At 43.5% G+C, this 23,799-nt stretch overlaps 1 protein-coding gene across 1 annotated transcript in view; it reads left to right on the top strand.

Moving 5' to 3' along the window:
- The window catches only part of erc2 (ELKS/RAB6-interacting/CAST family member 2), a gene marked incomplete at its 5' end in the record, with an annotated part of 60,496 nt that extends 44,691 nt beyond the window's left edge, over nucleotides 1-15,805 (top strand). The window contains 8 exons of the mRNA XM_084061843.1: nucleotides 2,135-2,311; nucleotides 5,450-5,617; nucleotides 6,633-6,678; nucleotides 10,544-10,684; nucleotides 11,145-11,305; nucleotides 12,225-12,372; nucleotides 12,875-13,567; nucleotides 15,432-15,805. Coding sequence (XP_083917969.1) covers nucleotides 2,135-2,311; nucleotides 5,450-5,617; nucleotides 6,633-6,678; nucleotides 10,544-10,684; nucleotides 11,145-11,305; nucleotides 12,225-12,372; nucleotides 12,875-13,567; nucleotides 15,432-15,578 — 1,681 coding nt within the window. The 3' untranslated portion in view covers nucleotides 15,579-15,805. The remainder of the gene's footprint in view (nucleotides 1-2,134; nucleotides 2,312-5,449; nucleotides 5,618-6,632; nucleotides 6,679-10,543; nucleotides 10,685-11,144; nucleotides 11,306-12,224; nucleotides 12,373-12,874; nucleotides 13,568-15,431) is intronic.
- Between the last annotated feature and the right edge of the window lie 7,994 nt (nucleotides 15,806-23,799).

Below are 23,799 nucleotides of genomic sequence, written 5' to 3'. Positions count from 1 at the left end.
GGTGTTATTGTGCCCTGTGGTTCATGTTGTGGCCTGATGTGGCATCACGATCCTTTCATACAAGGCCGAAAATCACACCAAGCCTTCTAGATGAACAAGATAATCATCAAAGAAAGCAAACAAATTGCACAATTTCCATGAAACCCAACATATTGCTGTGTCCTTAACATTACAATTGACAATATGCAATTAAAGTATACAAATACACAAAAAGAGAGAAAAACAAAAACAAAATACATTGTACAACATTAATTGATATACTTGGTGTGATTTTGCAACATGCCTGTTTCCCTTTCACCACACTTTATACAGGTCACACATGCACACACATTATACCTTGTTCTGTGATTTTTTTTGTCTGTGTTGTGTTGGCTGTCTTGTGTAGCTTAATATGTAGGAAGGTTCTGCCATTATTAGAGCTGAGACTTTCTCCTGTCATCAGCATGTACAGTATCTCCCCTGCTTATACCACCAGCCACCTATATCTGCCTGTCTCCACCCATCATCTCTTTCTAACCTCAACTCACCACTGTCCCTCAATTTCCTCTCAATAACGTCACCAAGTTACCGCTTTATTATTTTTATTCTACGTTTTCCAGTGTCTGCTCCTTCCTTGCTCCCCTTCCCTGCCCCCCCTCCCCCCACCACGCCCCCAGTCCAGTCCATCCCGCCCTGCCTATAGACAAATCCACAGACGCGCTGCCTGTAGCTGCCTGTAGGCGGCCATTGCTGCGGTGTCGCGGTGCGGAGCCGTTGACACCGCAGCTATGGCTGCCTACAGGCAGCGCGTCAGTGGATTCGCCTATAGCTTGCTCTACCGCATACTAACAGTGTTAGTGTTAGTAAAGTTATCATGCTGCAGGTCTATATATGTTGCTGTAGTATAGGTAGAAACATGTTCACTCACAGTATGTTTCAAAGCTTATTTTTTAACGCAACAATCGTTTCTGCAATGCGTTTTGAAACGTATTTTGTTAGTGCGGATGGTATTTCTTTATTTTTTATTGTGTATGTTATGTTTAAGGGGATAGTTTACCCCCCAAATAACTTTTTTTCCCCTATCGATGGAGAATTTAATTCATGTATATTTTTTTTGTTTTTGTCGCATTCCTAAGCCAATGATTTGATGACTAGAACAAAAAGTTTTTTTCCCTTTAAGAATCTGCACCTGGTATTAATCTTACGTTTTGTGAGCTGAGTGTGCCAATCCTTTGGTCTACTTGCTGTATAGTAGGTACCGTACGGTACGGTAGGGTCTGAACTGGACCACCGGCGGTCACCCTGAGGTTGTATCCTATCAGCTATCCTCCTCTGTCTGACTGTCTCTGCAACTGAATCTCTTAACTGTACCACTCACCCTCCTTTACTCACCTGAACCCAGACAACCTTTTCTTGCTGTCTGCATATAACTGTCCTCAAACCCACCGTTTTGCTTAATCTCTTGCTCGATGCTCCAACCTATACTTCTTCCTCTTCTTTCCCTTCTTTCCACACGGCTGATTTTCCCCTGATCCGACTGCATGTCTGCCACTCCCAGGCCTTGGCGGCAGATGCACATTGTACCATCTGCACCCTGTTTCATAGCTCTGTCCGGCTGCGAGGCAGCCGCCCGTTGCACACAGCAAACGTCCCGTGTTCATTGAACTACGGGAGTGTAAAAAAAAAGTGGCCGGCCGCTTATGTACAGGGGCGGCAGTGGCTCAGGGGTAGAGTGGCCGGTAGAGCGGCTGGATGGGAACCGCGAGTTTCCCAGTTCGATCCCGGGCTCCCCCAGAGTTAGTGTCGAAGTGTCCTTGAGCAAGACACTGAACCCCTAATTGCTCCCGATGAGCAGGTTGGTGCCTTGCATGGTTTCCTCCGCCATCGGTGTATCAATGTGTGAATGTAATGCACAATATATGCGCTTTGGATAAAAAGCGCTATATAAATGCACCATTTACCATTTATTTATAGGTCAATGTGTACACTCTCATAGAGTTAAACTGACGCTGAGGAATTTGTGTGTTCTGATGATTCTCATTTCCCTTTTCACTTTTCTTCCTCAATCTGTTTTTTCCCCCCTCATTCTTTCTTTCCATGTCCCTCACACCTCTCTCTCTCTACTCCTGCCTCCCCTTCTCTCACTCTATAAAAGTAAAAGTGTTGTGCCCCCTGCCACCAGTCCCGCTCCTCCCCATGCCCCTCGCCCCACCACCACCACCACCACCGCCCCTCGTCCCGGTGGCAGAGCCCCACCTGACCCGCTCCCCCCTGTGACCGGCGCTGCTGCCACCCCACAGATAGGGGGCATGGTGTGGGGTTTCCTGGGAAAGTGAGTGCTCTGCCCCTGGCACTTCGGCTCGGCTGAGTTGGTTTGAGTCTGGCGACTGTGACCTGCTGGTTTCATCTGTGTGGCTGCCTGGTTCTGGCTGGGTCTGCCTGCATGCTGTCTGACGGATTCACAGATCTTTATCCCATTAACACCATTCAATCCGGGAACGCATCTGTGTCATTTTAGATTTCTTTGGCTATTCAAAAATAGCAGATATACAAGCTCATAGCGGGGCACCGAGTGCCGCACAACGAGCTTGTAGAAATCTTTGAATATATATATTTTTAAAGTGAACATTTGTAACTCCAATATTTCAAGAGTACTTTCAAGATTTTTCCAAATGTTTTAAAAATAGCAGATGTACGTAGCTACAAGCTCGCAACACAGCACGAAGTGTACACGCTGAAATCTAAAAGATGCCTTCCCGGTTTTAATGGGTTACTTTATATCAGAGTGATAGGCTCTACTACATGTGTACTATTACTTTCTTTGCCCATCCACGTGATAGAAAGATCTCAAGATCCATGTAATTCCTGTGCAAATATTATTCATTCCTTTGTGTTATTTCAGTTGTTTGGGAATGTGTAAAGATGGGTCTGTTATGTTGGTGCTGCAAGTAGTCCCTCAGTGTACAGTATAGTGTCTGTTTGCGCATGTGTGTGTATTATGTGTGCTTGTGCATGTGTCTTCTGTCTCTAAATTGCCCGTGGCTGCGTGCATCAATCTCTGCATTGATGAGAAAACAGTTAACAAGGAATGTACAAATGATGATGAATTGCATATGATGTTTATGATGTTATATTCATATTTTAATATAACATCATAAACATAATGCAAAAAGTTTTGCATCATCTATGCAACAATCATTGTCAAGTATCAAGTCTAAATTCTGTCAATATATGTCAATTTAGGTTTGTGTCTGATGTATTCCTTTGACTCCATGGAGGTGTCATTGCATCATGGTGCTTTCATACAAGGCCGAAAATCACACCAAGCCTTCTAGATGAACAAGATAATCATCAAAGAAAAGAATGTCAGCAAACAAATTGCACAATTTCCATGAATCCCAAATTGGATTGCAGTTATAATTCACGTATTGCTGTGTTTCAGCCCATATTGTATTTTCTTGTTTATTTGATAGGGACAGAGCACATTAATGAACATCTATATAAAATATGATGTAAACATGCTGGAGTTGGCAAGAATGATAATTACCATCTGTAGTCCCTATAGGCAGGTAACATTACAATTGACAATATGCAATACAAACTATACAAATATACTTGGTGTGATTTTACAACCTGCCTGTTTGCCTTGCACCCTACCACCCTTAATACACTGTATGTCATTGTACACACACATGCACACACATTATACCTTGTTCTGTGTTGTGTTGGCTGTTTTGTGTAGCTTAATATGTAGGAAGGTTCTGTCATTATTAGAGCTGAGACTTTCTCCTGTCATCAGCATGTACAGTATCTCCCCTGCTTATACCAGCCACCTATATCTGCCCGTCTCCACCCATCATCTCTTTCTAACCTCAACTCACCACTGTCCCTCAATTTACTCTCAATAACGTCATCAAACTACCGCTTTATTCTTTTTATTCTACGTTTTCCAGTGTCTGCTCCTTCCTTGCTCCCCTTCCCTGTGAGCCCCCCCGCGCCCCCAGTCCAGTCCATCCTGCCCTGCCTATACTTGCTCTACCACATACTAACAGTGTGGTGGTGGCCTGCATGAATACAGTTATCATGCTGCTGGTCTTTAGATATTGCTGTAGTATAGGTAGAAACAAACAATAATTTGATGACCGGCAGTGGTTCTGGTAGGAGACACAAAGAGTCTCCTTTGTGTCTCCTACCGGAGCCGCTGACTACCGTTCCACTGGTCATCAAATTATTGGCTTAGGAATGCGACAAAAACAAAAAAATATCCATGAATTCAAGTCTCCATGGAGTGACTAATCGATAGGATTTTTTTTTTTGGTGAACTATCCCTTTAAGAATCTGCACCTGGTATTAATCTTAACGTTTTGTGAGTTGAGTGTGCCAATCCTTTGGGCTTCTTGCTGTATAGTAGGTACCGTACGGTACGGTAGGGTCTGAACTGGACCACCGGCGGACCACCCTGAGGGTCTGGCACAGCTCCGTTGTGAATCCATTTCCTGCTCCTGAAGTCTGGGGTGACCAATCAGGGCCCAGTATTCAAATATGGGTAATTTTAATTGGTAGTTGGTTGTAGGTCTAACCTTATTGCGTCCAGAGCCATTGTTTTGATCCCGCCCCTTGAAAGAAAAATGTCCTCATAGAAGCGCCAGACTCATATCCATGCAGTGATATAGTCTAGCTACGCGAGGCTACCACTCACCTTCTTTACTCACCTGAACCCAGACAACCTTTTCTTGCTGTCTGCAATATAACTGTCTCTCAAACCCACCGTTGGCTTAATCTCTTGCTCGATGCTCCAACCTATACTTCTTCCTCTTCTTTCCCTTCTTTCCACACGGCTGATTTTCCCCTGTTCCGACTGCATGTCTGCCACTCCCAGGCCTTGGCGGCAGATGCACATTGTACCATCTGCACCCTGTTTCATAGCTCTGTCCGGCTGCGAGGCAGCCGCCCGTTGCACACAGCAAACGTCCCGTGTTCATTGAACTACGGCAGTGTAAAAAAAAAGCTGTCCGCTTATGTATAGGGGGCGGCAGTGGCTCAGGGGTAGAGTGGCCGGTAGAGCGGCTGGATGGAAACCGTGAGGTTCCCAGTTCGATCCCGGGCTCCCCCAGAGTTAGTGTCGAAGTGTCCTTGAGCAAGACGCTGAACCCCTAATTGCTCCCGATGAGCAGGTTGGTGCCTTGCATGGTTTCCTCCGCCATCGGTGTATGAATGTATGGGTGAATCAAACTATGCGCTTTGTATAAAAAGTGCTATGCACCATTTACAATTTATATATAAGTCAATGTGTACACTCTCATAGAGTTAAACTGACGCTGAGGATTTTGTGTGTTCTGATGACTCTCAATCCCCCTTTTCACTTGTTTTCCTCAATCTGTTTTTTCCCCCTCATTCTTTCTTTCCATCTCCCTCACACCTCTCTCTCTGTCTCTGCTCGTGCCACCCCTTCTCTCACTCTCCCTGGTAGCAGGGGGGTTGTGCCCCCTGCCACCAGTACCGCTCCTCCCCCTGCCCCTCGCCCCACCACCGCCGCCCCTCGTCCCGGTGGCAGAGCCCCTCCCGACCCGCTCCACCCTGTGACCGCCGCTGCTGATCCCGCGCAGATAGGGGGCATGGTGTGGGGTTTCCTGGGAAAGTGAGTGCTCTGCCCCTGGCACTTCGGCTCGGCTGCGTTGGTTAGAGTCCTGCGACTGTGACCGCACCGCTGCACCTGCCTCTGGACCTGCCTCTGGTTTCATCTGTGTGGCTGCCTGGGTCTGCATGGGTCTGCCTGCATGCTGTCTGACGGATTCACAGATCTTTATCCCATTAACACCATTCGATCCGGGAACGCATCTGTGTCATTTTAGATTTCTTTGGCTATTCATAAATATACAAGCTCATAGCGTGGCACCGAGTGCCGCCCTACAAGCTTGTGCTATTTTTGAAAAATCGTGAAAGAAATTCAATTGAAATTTGAATATATATTTTTAAAGTGAACATTTGTAACTGTGTTTTAAAACTAATATTTGCTTCTGGGGGGTCCCTGGAACAAAATATTTCTCAGAACCATCAGAACCCTGATATTATAGCAACATAAGTTTTTTTCAAAAAACTGTTTAGAAGACATTTGTAGAATCCCCAGAAGTAAAAAGAAAATCGCTTTAGAAAATATATAAATTCAAAGATTTGCACAAATATTCATGATTTTTCAGAAATAGCAACAAGCAAATGCCTTCTAAATCACTAGTTCTCAAGCTTTTCTGTGCCAAGGACCCCCAAAATTATATGTATGTGGCCGTGGACCCCCCATCTGAAAATGTTTTGTGCCATGGACCCCCAGAAGAGAAGATTTATGAATTCAAAATGATTCAATATTTTTCAAACACTGTAAAGATTGTTCCATTTTTTTTTTTAAATAGCATATGTAGCTACAAGCTCGCAGCGCAGCACGAAGTGTACGCACTGTGAGCTTGTACATCTGCTAATAGCCAACGCTAAACTCTAAAATGACACAGATGCTTTCCCGGTTTTAATGGGTTATATCAGACAATCAGAGTGATGGGCTCTACTACATGTGTACTATTACTTTCTTTGCCCATCCACATGACAGATCTCAAGATCCATGTCATTCCTGTGCGAATATTATTCATTCCTTTGTGTTATTTCAGTTGTTTGGGAATGTGTAAAGGTGGGTCTGTTATGTTGGTGCTGCAAGTAGTCCCTCAGTGTATGTGTCTGTTTGCGCATGTGTGTGTATTATGTCTTTATGTGTGCTTGTGTGTATGTGTCTTATTTTCTGTCTCTAAATTGCACGTGGCTGCGAGCATCAATCTCTGCATTGATGAGAAAACAGTTAACAAGGAATGTACAAATTATGATACATTGCATATGATGATTATGATGTTACATTGATAATTTTTTATTTTAGTGTAACATCACAAGCATGATGCGGAAAGTTTTGCATCATTTACACAACAACCATTGTCAAGTATCAAGTCTAAATTCTGTCAATATATGTCAATTTAGGCATATTGTGTCTGTGATGTATTCCATGGAGGTGTTATTGTGCCCTGTGGTTCATGTTGTGGTCTGATGTGGCATCATGGTGCTTTCATACAAGGCCGCAAATCACACCAAGACCAAGCCGTCTATATGACAAGATAATCATCAAAGAAAAGGATATCAGCAAACAAATTGCACAATTTCCATGAATCCGAAGTTGGATTGCAGTTATAATGCACGTATTGCTGTGTTTCAGTCAGAGCACATTAATGAACATCCATATACAATATGTAAACATGCTGGAGTTGGCAAGAATGATAATTACCATCTGTAGTCCCTATAGGCAGGTAATATACAAAATATACAAATATACTTGGTGTGATTTTACAACCTGCCTGTTTCCCTTGCACCCTACCACACTTAATACATTGTATTTCACTGTACACACACATGCACACACATTATATACCTTGTTCTGTGTCGTGTTGGCTGTTTTGTGTAGCTTAATATGTAGGAAGGTTCTGTCAGTATTAGAGCTGAGACTTTCTCCTGTCATCAGCATGTCTCCCCTGCTTATACCACCAGCCACCTATATCTGCCTGTCTCCACCCATCATCTCTTTTTAATCTCACTCACCACTGTCCCTCAATTTCCTCTCAATAACATCATCAAACTACCGCTTTATTCTCTGATGATGTTTTCCAGTGTCTGCTCCTTACCTGCTCCCCTTCCCTGTGAGCCCCCCCCCCCCCCCCCCCCCCCACAGTCCATCCTGCCCTGCCTAGCTTGCCCTACCGCGACATACTAAATCCTATACCGCTTGTGCTATAACCACGCCCCGCTTCTGTGACGAACGCGGAACTGCCTCTCGTCTACCAAAAACCACGGCCTGCTTTTGTGACGCACACGGAACTGCCTCTCGCCTACAACAACCGCGAAAACATTCTTGGGTAGATATATAGAAGTATAGTTTTTGACCGCAACGGAGGCGCGCCGGCTCAAGCGAAGAGGCCACGAGAGGCACCGCCGAGTAAGCTAAATCGAGCGAGTCGCCACACCGAACGTTGCGAAGTTCGCTTGAGCCGACTCAGAGTTACAGCATGTACCGATAGGGACAGAATCGTGAATCATGTTTTGGCGAGAGCGTTTGCCCCAACTGCCACTCAAAGTGGCTACTGGCCAATTACAGCACGTCCTTGCACAAGTGGTATAGGCCTTGGGATAACGCTGCTCCACCACGTACTAACAGTGTGGTGGTGGCCTGCATGAATAAAGTTATCATGCTGCAGGTCTTTTGTTGCTGTAGTATAGGTAGAAACATGTTCACTCACAGTATGTTTCAAAGCTTCTTTTTTAACGCGTTGCAGCAACAATCGTTTCTGCAATTATTTTTATTTTTGATGGTGTATGTCATGGTTAAGAATCTGCACCTGGCATTAATCTTAAGGTTTTTGAGTTGAGTGTGCCAATCCTTTGGTCTACTTGCTGTATAGTAGGTACCGTACGGTACGGTAGGGTCTGAACTGGACCACCGGCGGTCACCTTGAGGTTGTATCCTATCAGCTGTCCTCCTCTGTCTGACGTCTGCAACTTGAATCTCTAACTGTACCACTCACCCTCCTTTACTCACCTGAACCCAGACAACCTTTTCTTGCTGTCTGCAATATAACTGTCCTCAAACCCACCGTTTTGCTTAATCTTTTGCTCGATGCTCCAACCTATACTTCTTCCTCTTCTTTCCCTTCTTTCCACACGGCTGATTTTCCCCTGTTCCGACTGCATGTCTGCCACTCCCAGGCCTTGGCGGCAGATGCACATTGTACCATCTGCACCCTGTTTCAGCTCTGTCCGGCTGCGAGGCAGCCGCCCGTTGCACACAGCAAACGTCCCGTGTTCATTGAACTACGGGAGTGTAAAAAAAAGAGTGGACGGCCGCTTACATATATGGGTCAATTTGTACACTCTCGTAGAGTTAAACTGACGCTGAGAATGTTGTGTGTGTGTAGGTGCCTTTGAACTCGCCCACATTGTATGTGGATGATGAGCACATCACTGATCCAAATGGACCGTTTTGGGTCCATGTGGGTCAAAACAAATATGCCTTAATACATTATAATTGCCCTCTATAACTAAAATGTAAAACTTAAATATTTTAGTATTTTAGAAATATTTCATCTTTTACTCAAGAGGGACAACGCCCGTCACAAGTTGATGATGTCATTTGTCCATGTTATTAGCATGTCTTAATAAAAAACAGCTGAATACTTCCTAAGGTTAATATGAACATCAAAACAATATTTTAAATGTTTTATTAGCATATGCATTCCATACATTCCATGTAGGACCACACATGAACAAATTACATCATCAACCTGCGACGGGTGTTGTCCCCATCAGTAAAAGATGAACTATTTCTAAAATAAAAAAAATATTTGTTTTGAATTTAAAGAAAATAGTAATAGAGGACAATTATAATGTGTTAAGGCATATTTGGCTTATTAGCCATGGGGATACTTTTAACACTGAGGATTTCACTGTGCACCTTGATCTTCTCTGGGTCCTGTTTTGTTTTATGTACTGTAGAACGTCTAATGTCTGACCATGTCTTTGTCGTTGTTCTTTTTTCTTTTACTCTTTCCTCTGTGTCTGCTCTTGTGTCCTGTCTCCCCCCTCCCCCCTCCTCTCCTCTCCTCTCCTCTCCTCTCCTCTCCTCTCCTCTCCTCTTCCTCTGCCTGCAGTCTAGCTCCTAGCCGGTAAGTGACGTTCCTCTTGGCATGATTCCCCCCCCCCTCTCTCCTCACACTGCCACCTGTCACCTGACGCACACCGCCACCCTCATGCTAATGCCTGAATTCTACTTAGTCGTACAATGGTGTCCAGCTCCAAAAATAGCCGATCTACAAGCTCACAATGAGCCGTAACGAGTTGCAGGCTCACAACGAGTTGCAGCACATTGTGACCTTGTACATCGACTATTTTCGGCGTATGGAATTATTTAGGCATAACTGTGCTGCCTTATTGCCTGTGAGCCTGTGTGAGTCATCTCAACAAGGTCCTCTAACACACCAATGATAAACTGTGCTTAAGCCAGTAAGACCATGAGGCCGATTCCTTAAAATGTCTTCTAAATCCTAACAGTTTTCTGAAAAACTCAGGTTGCTATATCAGTGGTGCTCAAACCTTTTCATGTCAAGGACCCCCAAAATTATATGTATTTGGCTGTGCACCCCATCTCAAAATATTTTGTTCCTGGGACCCCCAGAAGCAAAGATTTGAGATCAAAATGTTCGCTTTAAAAGAAAGAATATATATAATCAAAGATTTGCACAAAATGGCATGATTTTTCCAAAATATCTGCTATTTTTGAATAGCCAAAGTATAAAATCATGCTTTTTAGCTAATATCTAAAAAGACACAGATGCTTTCCCTGTATTCAATTAATTCATTGCAAATTCAGTATTCAATCTAATCACCTTTGGTAACAACTGTCTCCAAACTCCCACTTTTTAAAATAATTTTGCTAACAGTTTAAGGCTAATGAACATCAGATTCAATGAGATGACTCCTTTGATGTGAGATTTTCTATCCGTTTGTCTTTTTCAGACCAGGAGGAAAAGACCAAGTTAAAAAGGGTCCAAACATTAAACTTGGATCCCAAGCAGACAAGAAAGGCATGGGGCTGGATCCTCGTAAGGATGGCCCCGTGGACCATTTAAAGGTGCAGGTTTCTTTTGAAGTGTTGTTTTTGTGGGGCTGCATGTGTGCATGTGTGTGTGTGTGTGTGTGTGTGTGTGTGTGTGTGTGTGTGTGTGTGTGTGTGTGTGTGTGTGTGTGTGTGTGTGTGTGTGTGTGTGTGTGTGCGTGCATGTCAGTTGGTAGTAGGGATGGAACAATTTGAAAATTACACCTCATGATTATTGTGTCAAAAATACGATATTATCCCGATAATCAAAATATGCTTAAAACTTCAAATGCCACTTTTGTTAACCGCTTGAAAACCCAGCATCCCTATTCTGGGGGGGAACGTTCGCCAAAAATAGCCGATCTACAAGCTCACAACTTGTCGCGTTGCAACGTGTTGTGAGCTTTTAGATCTGCTATTTTTAGCGAATCGATTTGTGTAGAGTGAAAAAAGATTCACGATTATAATAATAACGATTATCGTCCCATCCCTATAGTTGGAAGAGCTAATGAACACCCTAGAAAGGACCAGACAGGAGCTGGATGCCACCAAGCAGCGGCTCTCGTCCACCCAGCAGTCCCTGCAGGAGAGGGACGGACATCTGACCAACATGAGGCAGGAACGCAGGAAACAGCTGGAGGAGATCCTGGAAATGAAGTTAGTGCCGTTAATGTCATCTGACGTCTTTTGCTGACGTCTTCTCTTAATTAAATGTACTTTAATTTGTACTATTTTTAAAAGCATGTACCTTTAAATATTTAAGTATTTTTAAAAGCAAGTACTCCAGTAGCCCTAGAATGGCTGTGATATGGCCCAGACGGCTAAGATAGTGGTCCGGGCACCTAGGCTGCTGATGCAGCCTGACAGCGTGTCGAATTCCTCCGATCCCAATGACCTTTGCTGCGTGTCACTACCCACCTCTCTCTCCACATTTCCTGTCAGACTACTGTACTATCTAATAAAGGCCCCAAAAATATCTTTAAAAAAAGAATGGCTACTGTTTATGATATTACATACATTTAATGTATTCCAAATACAGTACACAGCCATAGATCGCTCATATCCTCGCCCAGGTAGCAGACTGATCTCGGCGGCGTTTAAAGTTGTCACGCTGCGTGTGTACTCACCCAATAATGAATGCCTCCGACTTGGTGTCAGATATTGTCCTCTAGTTTCATATCCGTTTGAAAGTTCTGGCAGAAAACGTGTGTTTTGTCAAATATCTCCACTTTTCCACGAGCTGCACGCGGACAACATTCTCTGTCGGAGACGGGCCCAAAATGATTGCAGGACTGAACAAATGAAAACTTCCTTTGGGTAGCACATACGTATGGGGCAATTAATGACACCTGTCACTAGGAGCGATCTATGGCTGTGTATGTGGAATACATGAAATGTATGTAATATCACAGCCATTCTATAGGGCTAGTACTCCAGTACTCAAGTGCTGGGGTTGAGTATACTTTGTCCACCACTGCTTTTGACCGACTTCTCGCTCTCGTCATTGTTGATGTCTTTTTTAGTTTTTTCTGGGAAATTCATGCTGACGTCGTGGTAATGTTGTTTCTTGTATCAGACAACAAGCTCTGCTGGCGGCCATTAGTGAGAAGGATGCTAACATCGCTCTGCTGGAGCTCTCTGGCCCCAATAAGAAGAAGTCCCAAGAGGAGGTGTTGGCCCTCAAGAGAGAAAAAGACAGACTGATGCACCAGCTTAAACAGCAGGTTGGTCCTGTGGCACCTATATATTAAATTAGCATGAATAACTTACGGTGCAGCTTTTTAACTACATTTACCCACCTGTTGTGTTCGCCTGTGTTTCTCAAAAAATGTCATGTCAAGGAGCCCAAAACTAACATTTATTTGGCCATGGACCCCATTTGAAAATATTTTGCCAGGGACCACAAGATTTCTGCAACATTTTAAAATGTTGCAAAAATATTCAAACCCTTGAAAATAGCAGATCTACTAGTGAAGAAATGTTCAAATAGCATATACAGTACAGTAGGGTTAAAGTGGTTAAACTGATTTAGATGCTATATTAACTTTATACTAAATTTTGCTGCGGACCCCCTGAAACCCCCTCAAGGGCCCCTGGGGGTCCCTTGACCCCACTTTGAGAACCACTGGTATACACGGTTATATTGGATGAACATTGATTGTGTACTGCGCTGCCTTTATTCTGCATCTTTGCAATCAGCAGCTCCTCCTTTTAATCCTCGCACAGACACAGAGCAGAATGAAGCTGATAGCCGACAACTACGAAGACGAGCACTATCACCCGCACGGCCCCCACCACCCCCAGGGCCCCCAGCCCCCGCACCCTCAGCCTCAGCCACAGCCGCAGTACCCCCACCCTCCACACGGCCAGCAGGCGCAGTACCCTCACGCACCACATGCGCAACAACACCCCCAGGCCCCCCCTCAGCAGCACCCACACCCGCAGCAGACCCAGCAGCAGCAGTACCCTCACCCCCCTCACCCGCAGCATCCTCAGCACCCTCAGCACCCTCAGCCTCCGCCCCAGCAGCAGCACCCGCGCCCCCCACAGCCCCAACACCCCCACACGCAGCACCCACAGCAGCAGCACCCCCAGCAGCACCCGCAGCAGCAGCACCCCCACGGACCGCCCCAACAGCAGCATTCGCATTCCCAGCATCCCCAACAAGGGCCCCACCCGCAAGGGCCCCACCCACAAGGGCCCCACCCACAAGGGCCCCACCCGCAAGGGCCCCACCCGCAAGGGTCCCACCCACAAGGGCCCCACCCGCAGCATCCTCATCCCCAGCATCCTCCACACCCCCATCACCCTCAACACGCCCCGCAACACTCCCAGCATCCACGCCACCCGCCTCCGCACCATCGCGGAGGGCCTGCCCGGGGACCCCCCCATGCTGGTCACCGCCCTGCCCCAGACCAGGTGAGACTTTCCTCTTGACTGTGTGGCTGTTTCTCATGTGGAGGAACAAGTGCTTAGTACTGTATGTAAACAGCTTAACGTAGCTGTCTTCTGTCAAACATATAACATCTCAGTTTGTTCTTGAAAATGTTTTGATGTTGTTATTATAAGGCTTTTGGTCACAACCATCTCATCTATGTTAAGTGACCTAAATAGTATTATTATTATTATTGTCCATAAACACTGTCAGCAACTTTGGAAACTAGTCACCAGAATTTACAAGCTAGCCATGTACTGCACTGCTATCACTGTAGTGTTCTGCATTATTGGCAGGTTGGATGCAGAATTACATGTGCTATAAGTGATATTTATTTGTTTAAAACAAATAGTTTTTTGGGGTTAAAAAGTTAAAGCTCTATATTTAGTCCATGGGCAGACCAGATGTCAGTACCACTTGCACCAGCGTCTAAAATGCCTTATTTCAGTAACTTTAACAGCTGATAACACTAATTTAGCTGTGACTCAGGAATGCTTGCAAGCGCCAAAACTGACCTAAAACCAAAATTACTGACAAAAAAAGTTACTTTTGCCACCTTGAGTGGTACCGACATCTGGTCTGGCCCATGGACTAATTTCGATAGTAATCATTGCTATAATGGGTTCTGGGTCGGGGTTCTAAGTCAGGGGTTCTCAACCTTTTCAGGCCGCGACCCCCAAAATAATGATATTATTTCCCGCGCCCCCCCACATGCATGCGTGTGCATGTGGGGGGTCCCGTTCGCGGTTCTGGGCGGATTGGGTTTGTTTTTTCCCCGTTTTTTGGTTACTTTATTTCGGTTTTAGGGTTAGGGTTAGGGTTAGGTTATTTAATTATAATAGGTTATTTGATAATTATTTATTATATTACATTAAAAATGTTTTCCTAATGTTAATAATGAAATATTTTATCTTGAATTTAGTAAATTAACTGATAAAACATGAATTAATAATAACATAAAAAATATTTTGTTAAAAACAAAACAAAAAAAAACACTTTTTTTTTTTCACATTCACCAAAAAATCTGGCGACCCCCCCAAATTATTTGGCGACCCGCTGGGTTGAGAACCACTGTTCTAAGTAACTGGGTTCTCCCTGTCTCATGTTCACATCAGCTTTGATTTTATAGTGTTCCAGCTCCAATTTTGTCTACTCATTTGTTTCATCACTTCCAATTTCAGTTGTTTACCCTATGTCCTGTATGAGTTCTCTCTCTTGATTGGATAAAAGTGGTATCTTGACCTGAACATTTATTTTCTGTTCACTAGAGTTGGAGAGACAGGGAGAACTCTAGCACTGACTACTATGGGAAAACACTTATTTTAATAAAAATATCACTTACAGCACCTTTAATTTGACACAGACAAAACAGTGATCACATTCACAGATTGTTTTGATGCAAAATCATGGCTTTCGTGTAAAAACGTCTATACTTTACTGACACACTCCAATTCTTCTGAATATCTTTCACTCTGCTTGCTCTGCCCGTAACGTCTTTGGATCTGTGCTAACCCCAGTAACTTCTGCTTTCTTCACTTCATGCTAACCCTTGCCATTGCCCTACGTATGTCATCGTCCACCATAGGATGACGAAGAGGGCATTTGGGCATAATCTTCGTTGTGACAACCAAAGCTCTAATGTTGTTTTGAGGGGTGAGATGTCAGACTTTTTGCAACTTTACAGTTCTCAATTATTTTCTCTCTCTGAAGCGGCTGTTCATTTCTTTCTTTCTTTCTTTCTTTCTTTTTGTGTCAAACTGAATGGTAGTCGACTAGTCGTATCACTTCTTTAATCTCTTTTGCTTTTCTATGTTTTTTCATCCATTCCTCATCTTTCTCCCTTTACAGATGATTCAGTCACTATCGGAGGTGCACAGCCATGCCATGATGTTGAAACACAGACCAGACCAAACCTTTATCACAATCACTTATTTCATATTCAACGTTGGGGGCCTTCAATATTTTTTTTTCCTGGGGAAGAGGAGGAAGCACTAAGCTGGACAGGCCACACGAGGAGACTGACAGCTGGTCAGGTAATTTCAGCATAATAAGGAGACACTTTATCTGAACATAGTCTCTCATGTTGAACACTTGACTTCAATTAGCCAAACCCATGATGTGTTTTTATTTTATTTATACATTTTTAGGTGACTTAAGGACCTCATCCGTATATCACTGGGGACAGACATGTCCTATACAACAGTGGTTCTCAATCTCTTTTCATGTCAAGGACCCCCAAATTAATGTGTATGTGGCCGTGGACCCCATCTGATTTTTTTTTTTACAAGGACCCCCATACGGGATTTGTGTTGTTCACATTTTTCAATTTTTTTGGCAAGATCTTTTGAAAATAGTGGACCTACAAGCTCACATCGCGACGCGTTGTGAGCTTGTAGATCGGCTATTTTCAATTAAAGTAGTTAAACTGATTTTGATGTTGAACACCCTCAAAGACCCCTGGTGGGGGGGGGGGTCTACAACTGGATAAGACTGGCCCTTGATTAGAGCGGGACAGAGAGGCAGTGGATGAAGACAACAGCTCTGTGTCTCACTTGTCAGCTCACTTGTCCGTCATCTACTGGAAACCTAACTGCAGGCCTTCCATTGGCCGGCCCTCTTCTGACTGAACACCCCCCCCCCCCCCCAGATGAATGCCTCCTCCAACCACAACAACCTGCTCATGATGACCAGGGCCCTGACTTACTGTCTTACTGGCTGTTCCACTGGTCTGGTTCTGGTTATAGCACACACCTTCGTCTGGCTTCGTCATCATGGCTACATTCCAGTCCCCCCACCCCGACCCCGATATGATGGTCCGTTTGGTTCTGACCCCTCTCTGCCTGACCTGTCTCGACTCTGCACAGCAACTTGTATTTCAGGTGCCAAAGAATGGCTGTTTTATTATTTTTATCTGTTTATTACCACTCCACCCCCCCCCCCCCCCACCTGTAGAAACGTAATTTCCCAAATGTTACGTATGTAGTGCTCATTTGTTGTTCTTTTCCCCTAATACTTCTATGGAGCATGTTCCACACATACCATTACAGTTCGGCAGGTGCTGTTATTATTTGTTGTCGGTAAAAGGAAGATTTGATAGCTGAGTAATAGCCTGCAAGGCTTTTATTTAATTATTCTAATGTATTCTATTTTCTGCCTTCATGAGCAGGGCCCTCCTCCTGTTCCTGGGGATTGTTGAAACTAAAACATTCAAATCTCTCCTCGTGTTTCGTCACTTGATAATCAGAGGCAGTCAGTAAAATAAATCTATGCAGATGTCAAGATAGAGGTGAGGGTGAATGACGCTTTCTTTCCTGTTCCCATTAAAGGTTAATGAGCTGTCCGAACAGAATGGCCAAAGAGAGTGGTCAGAAGGCATGAATTGCGTTGCATTAATCAGATCATTATGAGTGACTAACAAGACTATGCACCTTCTGCACCTCCTCCCCCGTTGCAGGGATCTTTTACTAATGGTGCTTCTGCTGGTGCTCAAACACAAAAACATACGTGTGTGTCAGAAGACCTGGTCAACGGCATCTTTGAGTCATTTTACTCAATAATAGGGGCTTTCATCCCTAACTGGGCTTACCGAGGGAGACTTCGCATTGCATAATTTCTCAATGGGGCTTTCTGAATAGTGTTCACTTTTGAGACCCATGGGGTGGTGATATTCTTCTACATAAAAATATAAAATAACACTATAAATACCACAATATAGACTATATACTGTAGCCTGATTTATACTTATTTGCACAGTTGTCATGCACCAAAAATAGCAGATCTTACAAGCTCACGTCACAACGCGTTGCATTGCAACGTGTTGTGAGCTTGTAGATCTGCACTTTTCGGTGTGCTACACCCGCACGCAAACTGAATATTAACTCAAGCTCATGAAGTGGGGAAAAAGTGGTCAGTAGCCAGTTTCCCCCAATTGGTCTATCGATGTCTATTGACACCCAGGTCTCTTGACATGTCTCTGGGTAAACGCCATAAATACTCAATGGCTACCGCTACGTTGCACCATAATTATCTCCCTTGTAATTCACATTCCTCTCCTCCCTTTCAGCAGCAGTCTGTGTGACCCCTGCCCTGAAATATAGTGACTTGTTTTATCTTTCTCAACAAGGTGGCCTGTGCCTCGTTAAACTGTACACATTATAATATTATAGATATGCAGATATTATACATATATATAGAGAGAGAGAGAGATCTATAAGGTGTGTCTATATGTGGTCCGAGAATTATTTCAAACTGAGGAGATAATAATATATATAGATAAATATATTAGATAAATATATTTTGTTTGTTTTCTTTTGTTTTCTTTATTTATTTATTGTCATTTTCCTATCTGGCTGGAGTTTAGAACGACCTTTTACTTATTGTGTTGAGTGACTTGAAATTCCTCAGATGTTGTAAGAAAACCCCTTAGCACTAAGCAACATTCCCTGTCTGATAATACTGGACAGTCTAGAAAACACACACACACACACACACACACACACACACACACACACACACACACACACACACACACACACACACACACACACACAGATAGATATATATATACACATATACATATATATTAATCCTGCCTGTCTGGCTGAAGAGCAGACCATTGGAAAGATAGATCTGTTCTCCAATCTAAAAATAAATAATACTACATTCCTTTCTTAAGTGTGCAGACATTTGTTAAGACTCATTTGAGACCACATGGCCTGTGGCAACCAAGAGTGAAACAGGAGGTGAAAAACGTACCTCTAAAACCTTGCAGCTCACTAAAGTAGCAATGAGATTATTTCTGCTGCACACTTATAGCAGACAGAAAGGCAATGCACTTGTGAGTGAGGACTATCAAAGTGGAGGTTTGGGCGACTCTGTCAGAATGCATCGTCTGCTCTCAATTGTGTGTGTTTGTCGTCGTTGTCATCGTCTTGTTGTATGCAGAAGTGGTGACATGCCGTATGTGACCGTGACAGTTGAATAAAAATAGATATCAGCAGACATTGTTACATTGTTACAGTGTAGTGAACATTTATTAGACTGTTATTTCCCGTCTCCCATGGTGCCTGTGTGTGTGTGTGTGTGTGTGTGTGTGTGTGTGTGTGTGCCTGCGTGCGTGTGTGCGTGTCCCTCATTATGGCCGCTGTTGATTGTTGTGGAAAGTGTCCATCTTTCATGGGATCCAGACCAAGGTGATCCCTACATCATCTTATTTGTATGTCGCCCTTGAGGCAGGAACCTTACAGACCCTCTCATTGGACAACAATCTGCAATTATTGTGCGACATCGTTTGGTGTTTGTGTTTACAAAATGTTCAGAGAACGGTCACGGATTTGAAAGCGGAAGGCAATGCAGACAGACAGAGAAGCAAAAATCCTCTCACTTTACCATCAGGGGGTGGAGTTTGAATCCTCCGTTTTCAGGTCCTTAACTACTAAATACTTGAAGTAGGGGGTTCTCCTACCGTGAGATAGCTTCTATGATTTACATGGTAGAAAACATGACATTTCAATTGTGCCCAAGCATGCTGACTTTTACATAATGTGCCAACTGAAAGTGACGATGAAAGGATAATCTCCTGTTGTCTATGCAGAGTGAGAAGAAACCCAGCTGTTTCGCTAAACAGTTTGAGAGGTGTAATCTTACCTTTTAGGGCTGGTTTTCTGGGCTTTAGACTATGAACAATCCTAGATGAAAATGAAGTTCTCCACAGAAGGTGAGAATGCCACTCAGGATGTTTGCATCTATACGCCTTAAAACCAGCCTCTGTGGAAGTACACTTGAAGTGAAGGCCAATAGATTCATCAATAATTTCAAAAGGGCCTTCAGAAAAAAAGTAAATAACAGGAGTATTCTAAGCCTAACATACATATTCAGTTTTTCGTTGTTTTTTTCTTTGGTAAAAGTTGCTCTTTATTTATTGTATGATGCTGAAAATGCAAATCTATGGATCAAACAAATCACTGTGACCAATGCCAGAAACATTTTTGTTTAACAGAACAATATTATGTTTTTACTTTTTTATTCATTTTTGTATTTAAGTTCTGTTTATTTTTGTTATCGTTTCAGCTTATTGAATATGCCAGTTTGAGACTGTACTATTTGTATAAGTAAATGTTCTGAGCTGTACAGTAAAAGATCTAGGAACAAGTTAACTGTGAGTGTCCAGCATGCTGAATGACTTCTTGTGTGAACGTGGGCTAATTTTCCCATGAAGCATCAGTCCTCATACATTAATTGCATCTGCATCGTGCATTGTGACGGTGTGATGTTGTGTTTGAGAGTGGTGTGTCTCACTTATTGTATCCCCTTAGTAGACAGCCTGTGCAGTTTTATGAGAGTGCAGCATGTTTTCAGGGTTGCCGGTGTAAATGTATTAACAAAAAAGAGTGAAATGTGTACGTGTGAATTTGTTTGTTTGTGTGTATGCATTTGTTTGTTTGTGTGTGTGTGTGTGTGTGTGTGTGTGTGTGTGCGTGAACGTGTGTGTGTGTGTGTGTGTGTGTGTGTGTGTGTGTGTGTGTGCGTGTGTGCACGCACACGCGCGCAAGCATGAGTGCATGTATGTGTGTGACATGCACATTTACTGTAGTGTGTGTGTGTGTGTGTGTGTGTGTGTGTGTGTGTGTGTGTGTGTGTGTGTGTGTGTGTGTGTGTGTGTGTGTGTGTGTGTGTGTGTGTGTGTGTGTGTGTGCGCGTGCGCGTGCACGTGTGTGTTGTGTTGTGAACACATAAGAGAAAAAAAAAACTCTAAAAACTAAACTACTGTAACACAGGATGTCCTGAGAAAAATGAAGGGAGGATGAATGAAGGATTGAATGACGCATGGATACTCTGTGTTATGTTCGCTGTTTTTAAAACCTACGAGGCTGTCTTCAGTGCCCCAGAAGTTTGCTATTGTATGTGCTGTATCAGAATATTACTATTGAGTGTTGGCCAGCTTGTTTATATCCATCAAATAAAGGTGACTTTCTTTCTGACTGTCTCTGTTTGTAATTGTTGTAATTAGCCTCAGTTCATCAGCATCATGATGTGTTTTTTAGATTTTCAGTTTTTGGCTCTCGATTTCAGTTTTTGGCTCTCACTGCGTTGTGCGATCAAATACAGTATAAACTAGAAACATTTGCTTCCAAGAGCACAGGTCTCCGCCAGGTAGCTTATTGTGGGCCAGCAAATTTAAAAAAAACTGAAAATCTTGGCAGGTGGAAATGGGCTTTGCATAATGATGGAATCAAGGGGGGAAATAATTTTGATTGTATGACCTTACGGTTCAAAGCGTGAATCGGCCTGTTCTAGTGCCACCATGAGGCCGATTAGAAAAATCTAGGGTGATATTTCTTCCTTGGCCTTGTGGGACTGTGTGTGCAAAGTTTCACGGCAATCGAACGCTGCGTTTATGATTTGTGGCATTTTGTTCAAAATGGGCCACTCCTGCAAACTTTGGAGGACAATCTTAGCCAATCATCTTAGCTGGAATATGAAAAATCTGACAGATACGTCTTGATCACATGACCATAGAGATAATGTGTACCGATTTACGTGAGGCTTTGACAAAATCTGTAGCAGTAATATAGAAAATGTGTTTAGCAAAAAAAAGGTGGTGCTATAACAGGCCTATGTGAAACACAGAGCTTGTTCCTTGACCTCCAGGGAATGTGTGTGCAAAGTTTCACGTCGATCAGTCCAACGGTGCCGGAGATTAGCTGCTCACAGACGAGCGGACGGACACACAGACGGACAGGGGCGAAAACATGGTCTCTGACCTTCGGGCTGGTGGAGACAATCAGGCTTCACAAACCTGTAATGTACAGGTACCTGACAAGTTTAGGCATTTAGGTTGAAACTGATTAAATCCACATTGGGGGAAAGTAAAACAGTTTGCAGATAATATTTCATCTTTTCTCAGTCTTGCAAACGAAACGAGAGGAGAGGTGCTATTTTTATTTTTCAAATGAAGCCCTCAGTTGCGATGCCAATGACCATGACTGAATTTTCATATAGATGAGCGTTTAAACAGTCATCTTACTGACAACATACAATAGGATACTTATGCAATCATTGTGCTGTCACCTTTCCTGTTAACCTTCTACACCTTCCACTTAGGCTAACTAGGGTACATGCCACCCACAGAAATTATCACATGACTCCTCCATTACCAGCTGTATCATAGATGACAATTAGGAGGAGCATTAATAGACCAGAGCCCTGGTGGGGAGCTTCATTATTCATAGGGGGGCATCTATGCACAGCAGCCGTATTGGAAGGAGATTGGGCCTCTTCCTTAATTCCTTCACAGGTGTTACCAATGATACTAATGAAGGCTCTGTTCCATTTCGTGTAGCACAGTGGTTCTCAAACTTTTTAATTTCAAGGACCCGCATAACTCTTAGAGTGTACAAATGGAACCAAATGGACCCGTACACTCTCAGAGTTACACACCCGTAAGGGGCCATTTGGAACCCCCTCAAGGAACCATGAGGGTCCCTGGACCCCACTTTGAGACCCACTGGGGTAGCAGAGTGATTCCAGTGAGCCAACATGCACATCAATCAGCACCCTGACTCTGTGTGACCAGAATGGAACAGAGCCTTCATTAGTATCATTGGTAACACATGTGACGGAAGTAAGAAGAGGCCCAATTTATTTCCATTATGGCTATACCTCCTGCTCAACATCAGAAAGACCAAGTGGCGGACTATCGGTCAGGGCTGCCTGCCAACCCTCCTGGATTCTGCAGGAGTCTCCTTGAATTCAACCACATCTCCTTGAGGACTCCTTGATTGTCATTTCTCCTGATCTCTCCTTGATTTGGTATCAAACTCCCAAAATTCACCAGAACACATACATCTACCATGATAAAAAAAAGTTTCCCCCCCACTTGGGGGGTGTGGTCAGTGCATGCAATCATACAGAGATATTAACTTTTAAGTGATGAATGTGGTTATTATTAAAGATGGGTCTTATATTGCTTCAGTCATCAAATCAATTTCTGTAGGCCTACTTTTTGCATTTTAATGGATGAAATTGTACCCATCAATGCTAGTAACGCAAGAAGAGCCCCCCAACTACAGTACCATCTCCATTGGAGATCTAGTCTAGTGCACCTCAACACATACAGTACATCAAGTCAGAAGTCAGTAACCCGTACATGTTTCTTCGACCTTATAGGAACATTCCAACATCAACACAAGGGATGCCAACACATTGAATAAGCTGGGGCCTATTACACGAAAGGAGAATTAAATAACACTACACACATTACTACAAAACTGATACAAACGTTAATAAAAACAATATGCAAATATATGAGCTTGTAGATCTGCTATTTTTGAAAAATCTTGAAAATGTGTGCATATAAAAAAAAGCGAACATTTTCAACTCAAATCTTTGCTTCTGGGGGTGCCTGGCACAAAACATTTTCAGATGGGGGTCCGCGGCCAAATGTATATCAATGTAGGGGTCCTTGGCATGAAAAAGGTTGAAAACCGCTGTTCTAAATCTTGGCAGTGGTTCACAAACTTTTTAGCTCAAGAGTCTTGAGGCTTGGGTCCCAGCTCCCGGGGAGACATCAAATTTCTCTTTTGGGTCTTGTCCCGGGGAGACATCAAATTTCTCTTTTGGGTCTTGAGTCCCAAGACTCAAGACCCAAAAGAGTCTTGAGTCAAGACCCAGGCTCCCGGGGAGACATCAAATTTCTCTTTTGGGTCTTGAGACCCAAAGTCTCAAGACCCAAAAGAGAAATTTGATGTGTCCCCGGGAGCCTAAGTCTTGACTCAAGACCCAAAAGAGAAATTTGATGTCTCCCCGGAATCATACGAGGAAGTGACTTTGCAAATTCAGGACTGTGATTGGCTAGCGAAACACATGACACATGTGCAGCCCTATGAATAGCAGTATGGACTTTAAAAAAAGTCATTTATCCTTTTTTTAAAGTGAGTCATGTTGTGATGACCACACACCGCCCACTTCACACTGGGTGTGATTTTTTATTTCTTGTCCACCTTTGGAGTTACATCATGATGGCAAGGTAACTACACAACCCAAACCTCTACCAAAGTGGTCTTGCAAATGTGGGGTTATTGCTTGTCCCCCCCCCCCCCCCCCCCAAAGAAAGATTAGATAAAGGTAAAAGCCAAAGTTTGTACTTTTCCCCTTTTAAATGTCCATTGCCATTGACAATGCATTGGGCGCTTAAAATTAAATATTTCAAAAACTA

This window comes from Gymnoscopelus microlampas, assembly GCF_963454915.1.
Source record: "Gymnoscopelus microlampas genome assembly, chromosome: 7".
NCBI lineage: Eukaryota > Metazoa > Chordata > Actinopteri > Myctophiformes > Myctophidae > Gymnoscopelus > Gymnoscopelus microlampas.
This window is presented reverse-complemented; position numbering and strand designations above follow the sequence as displayed.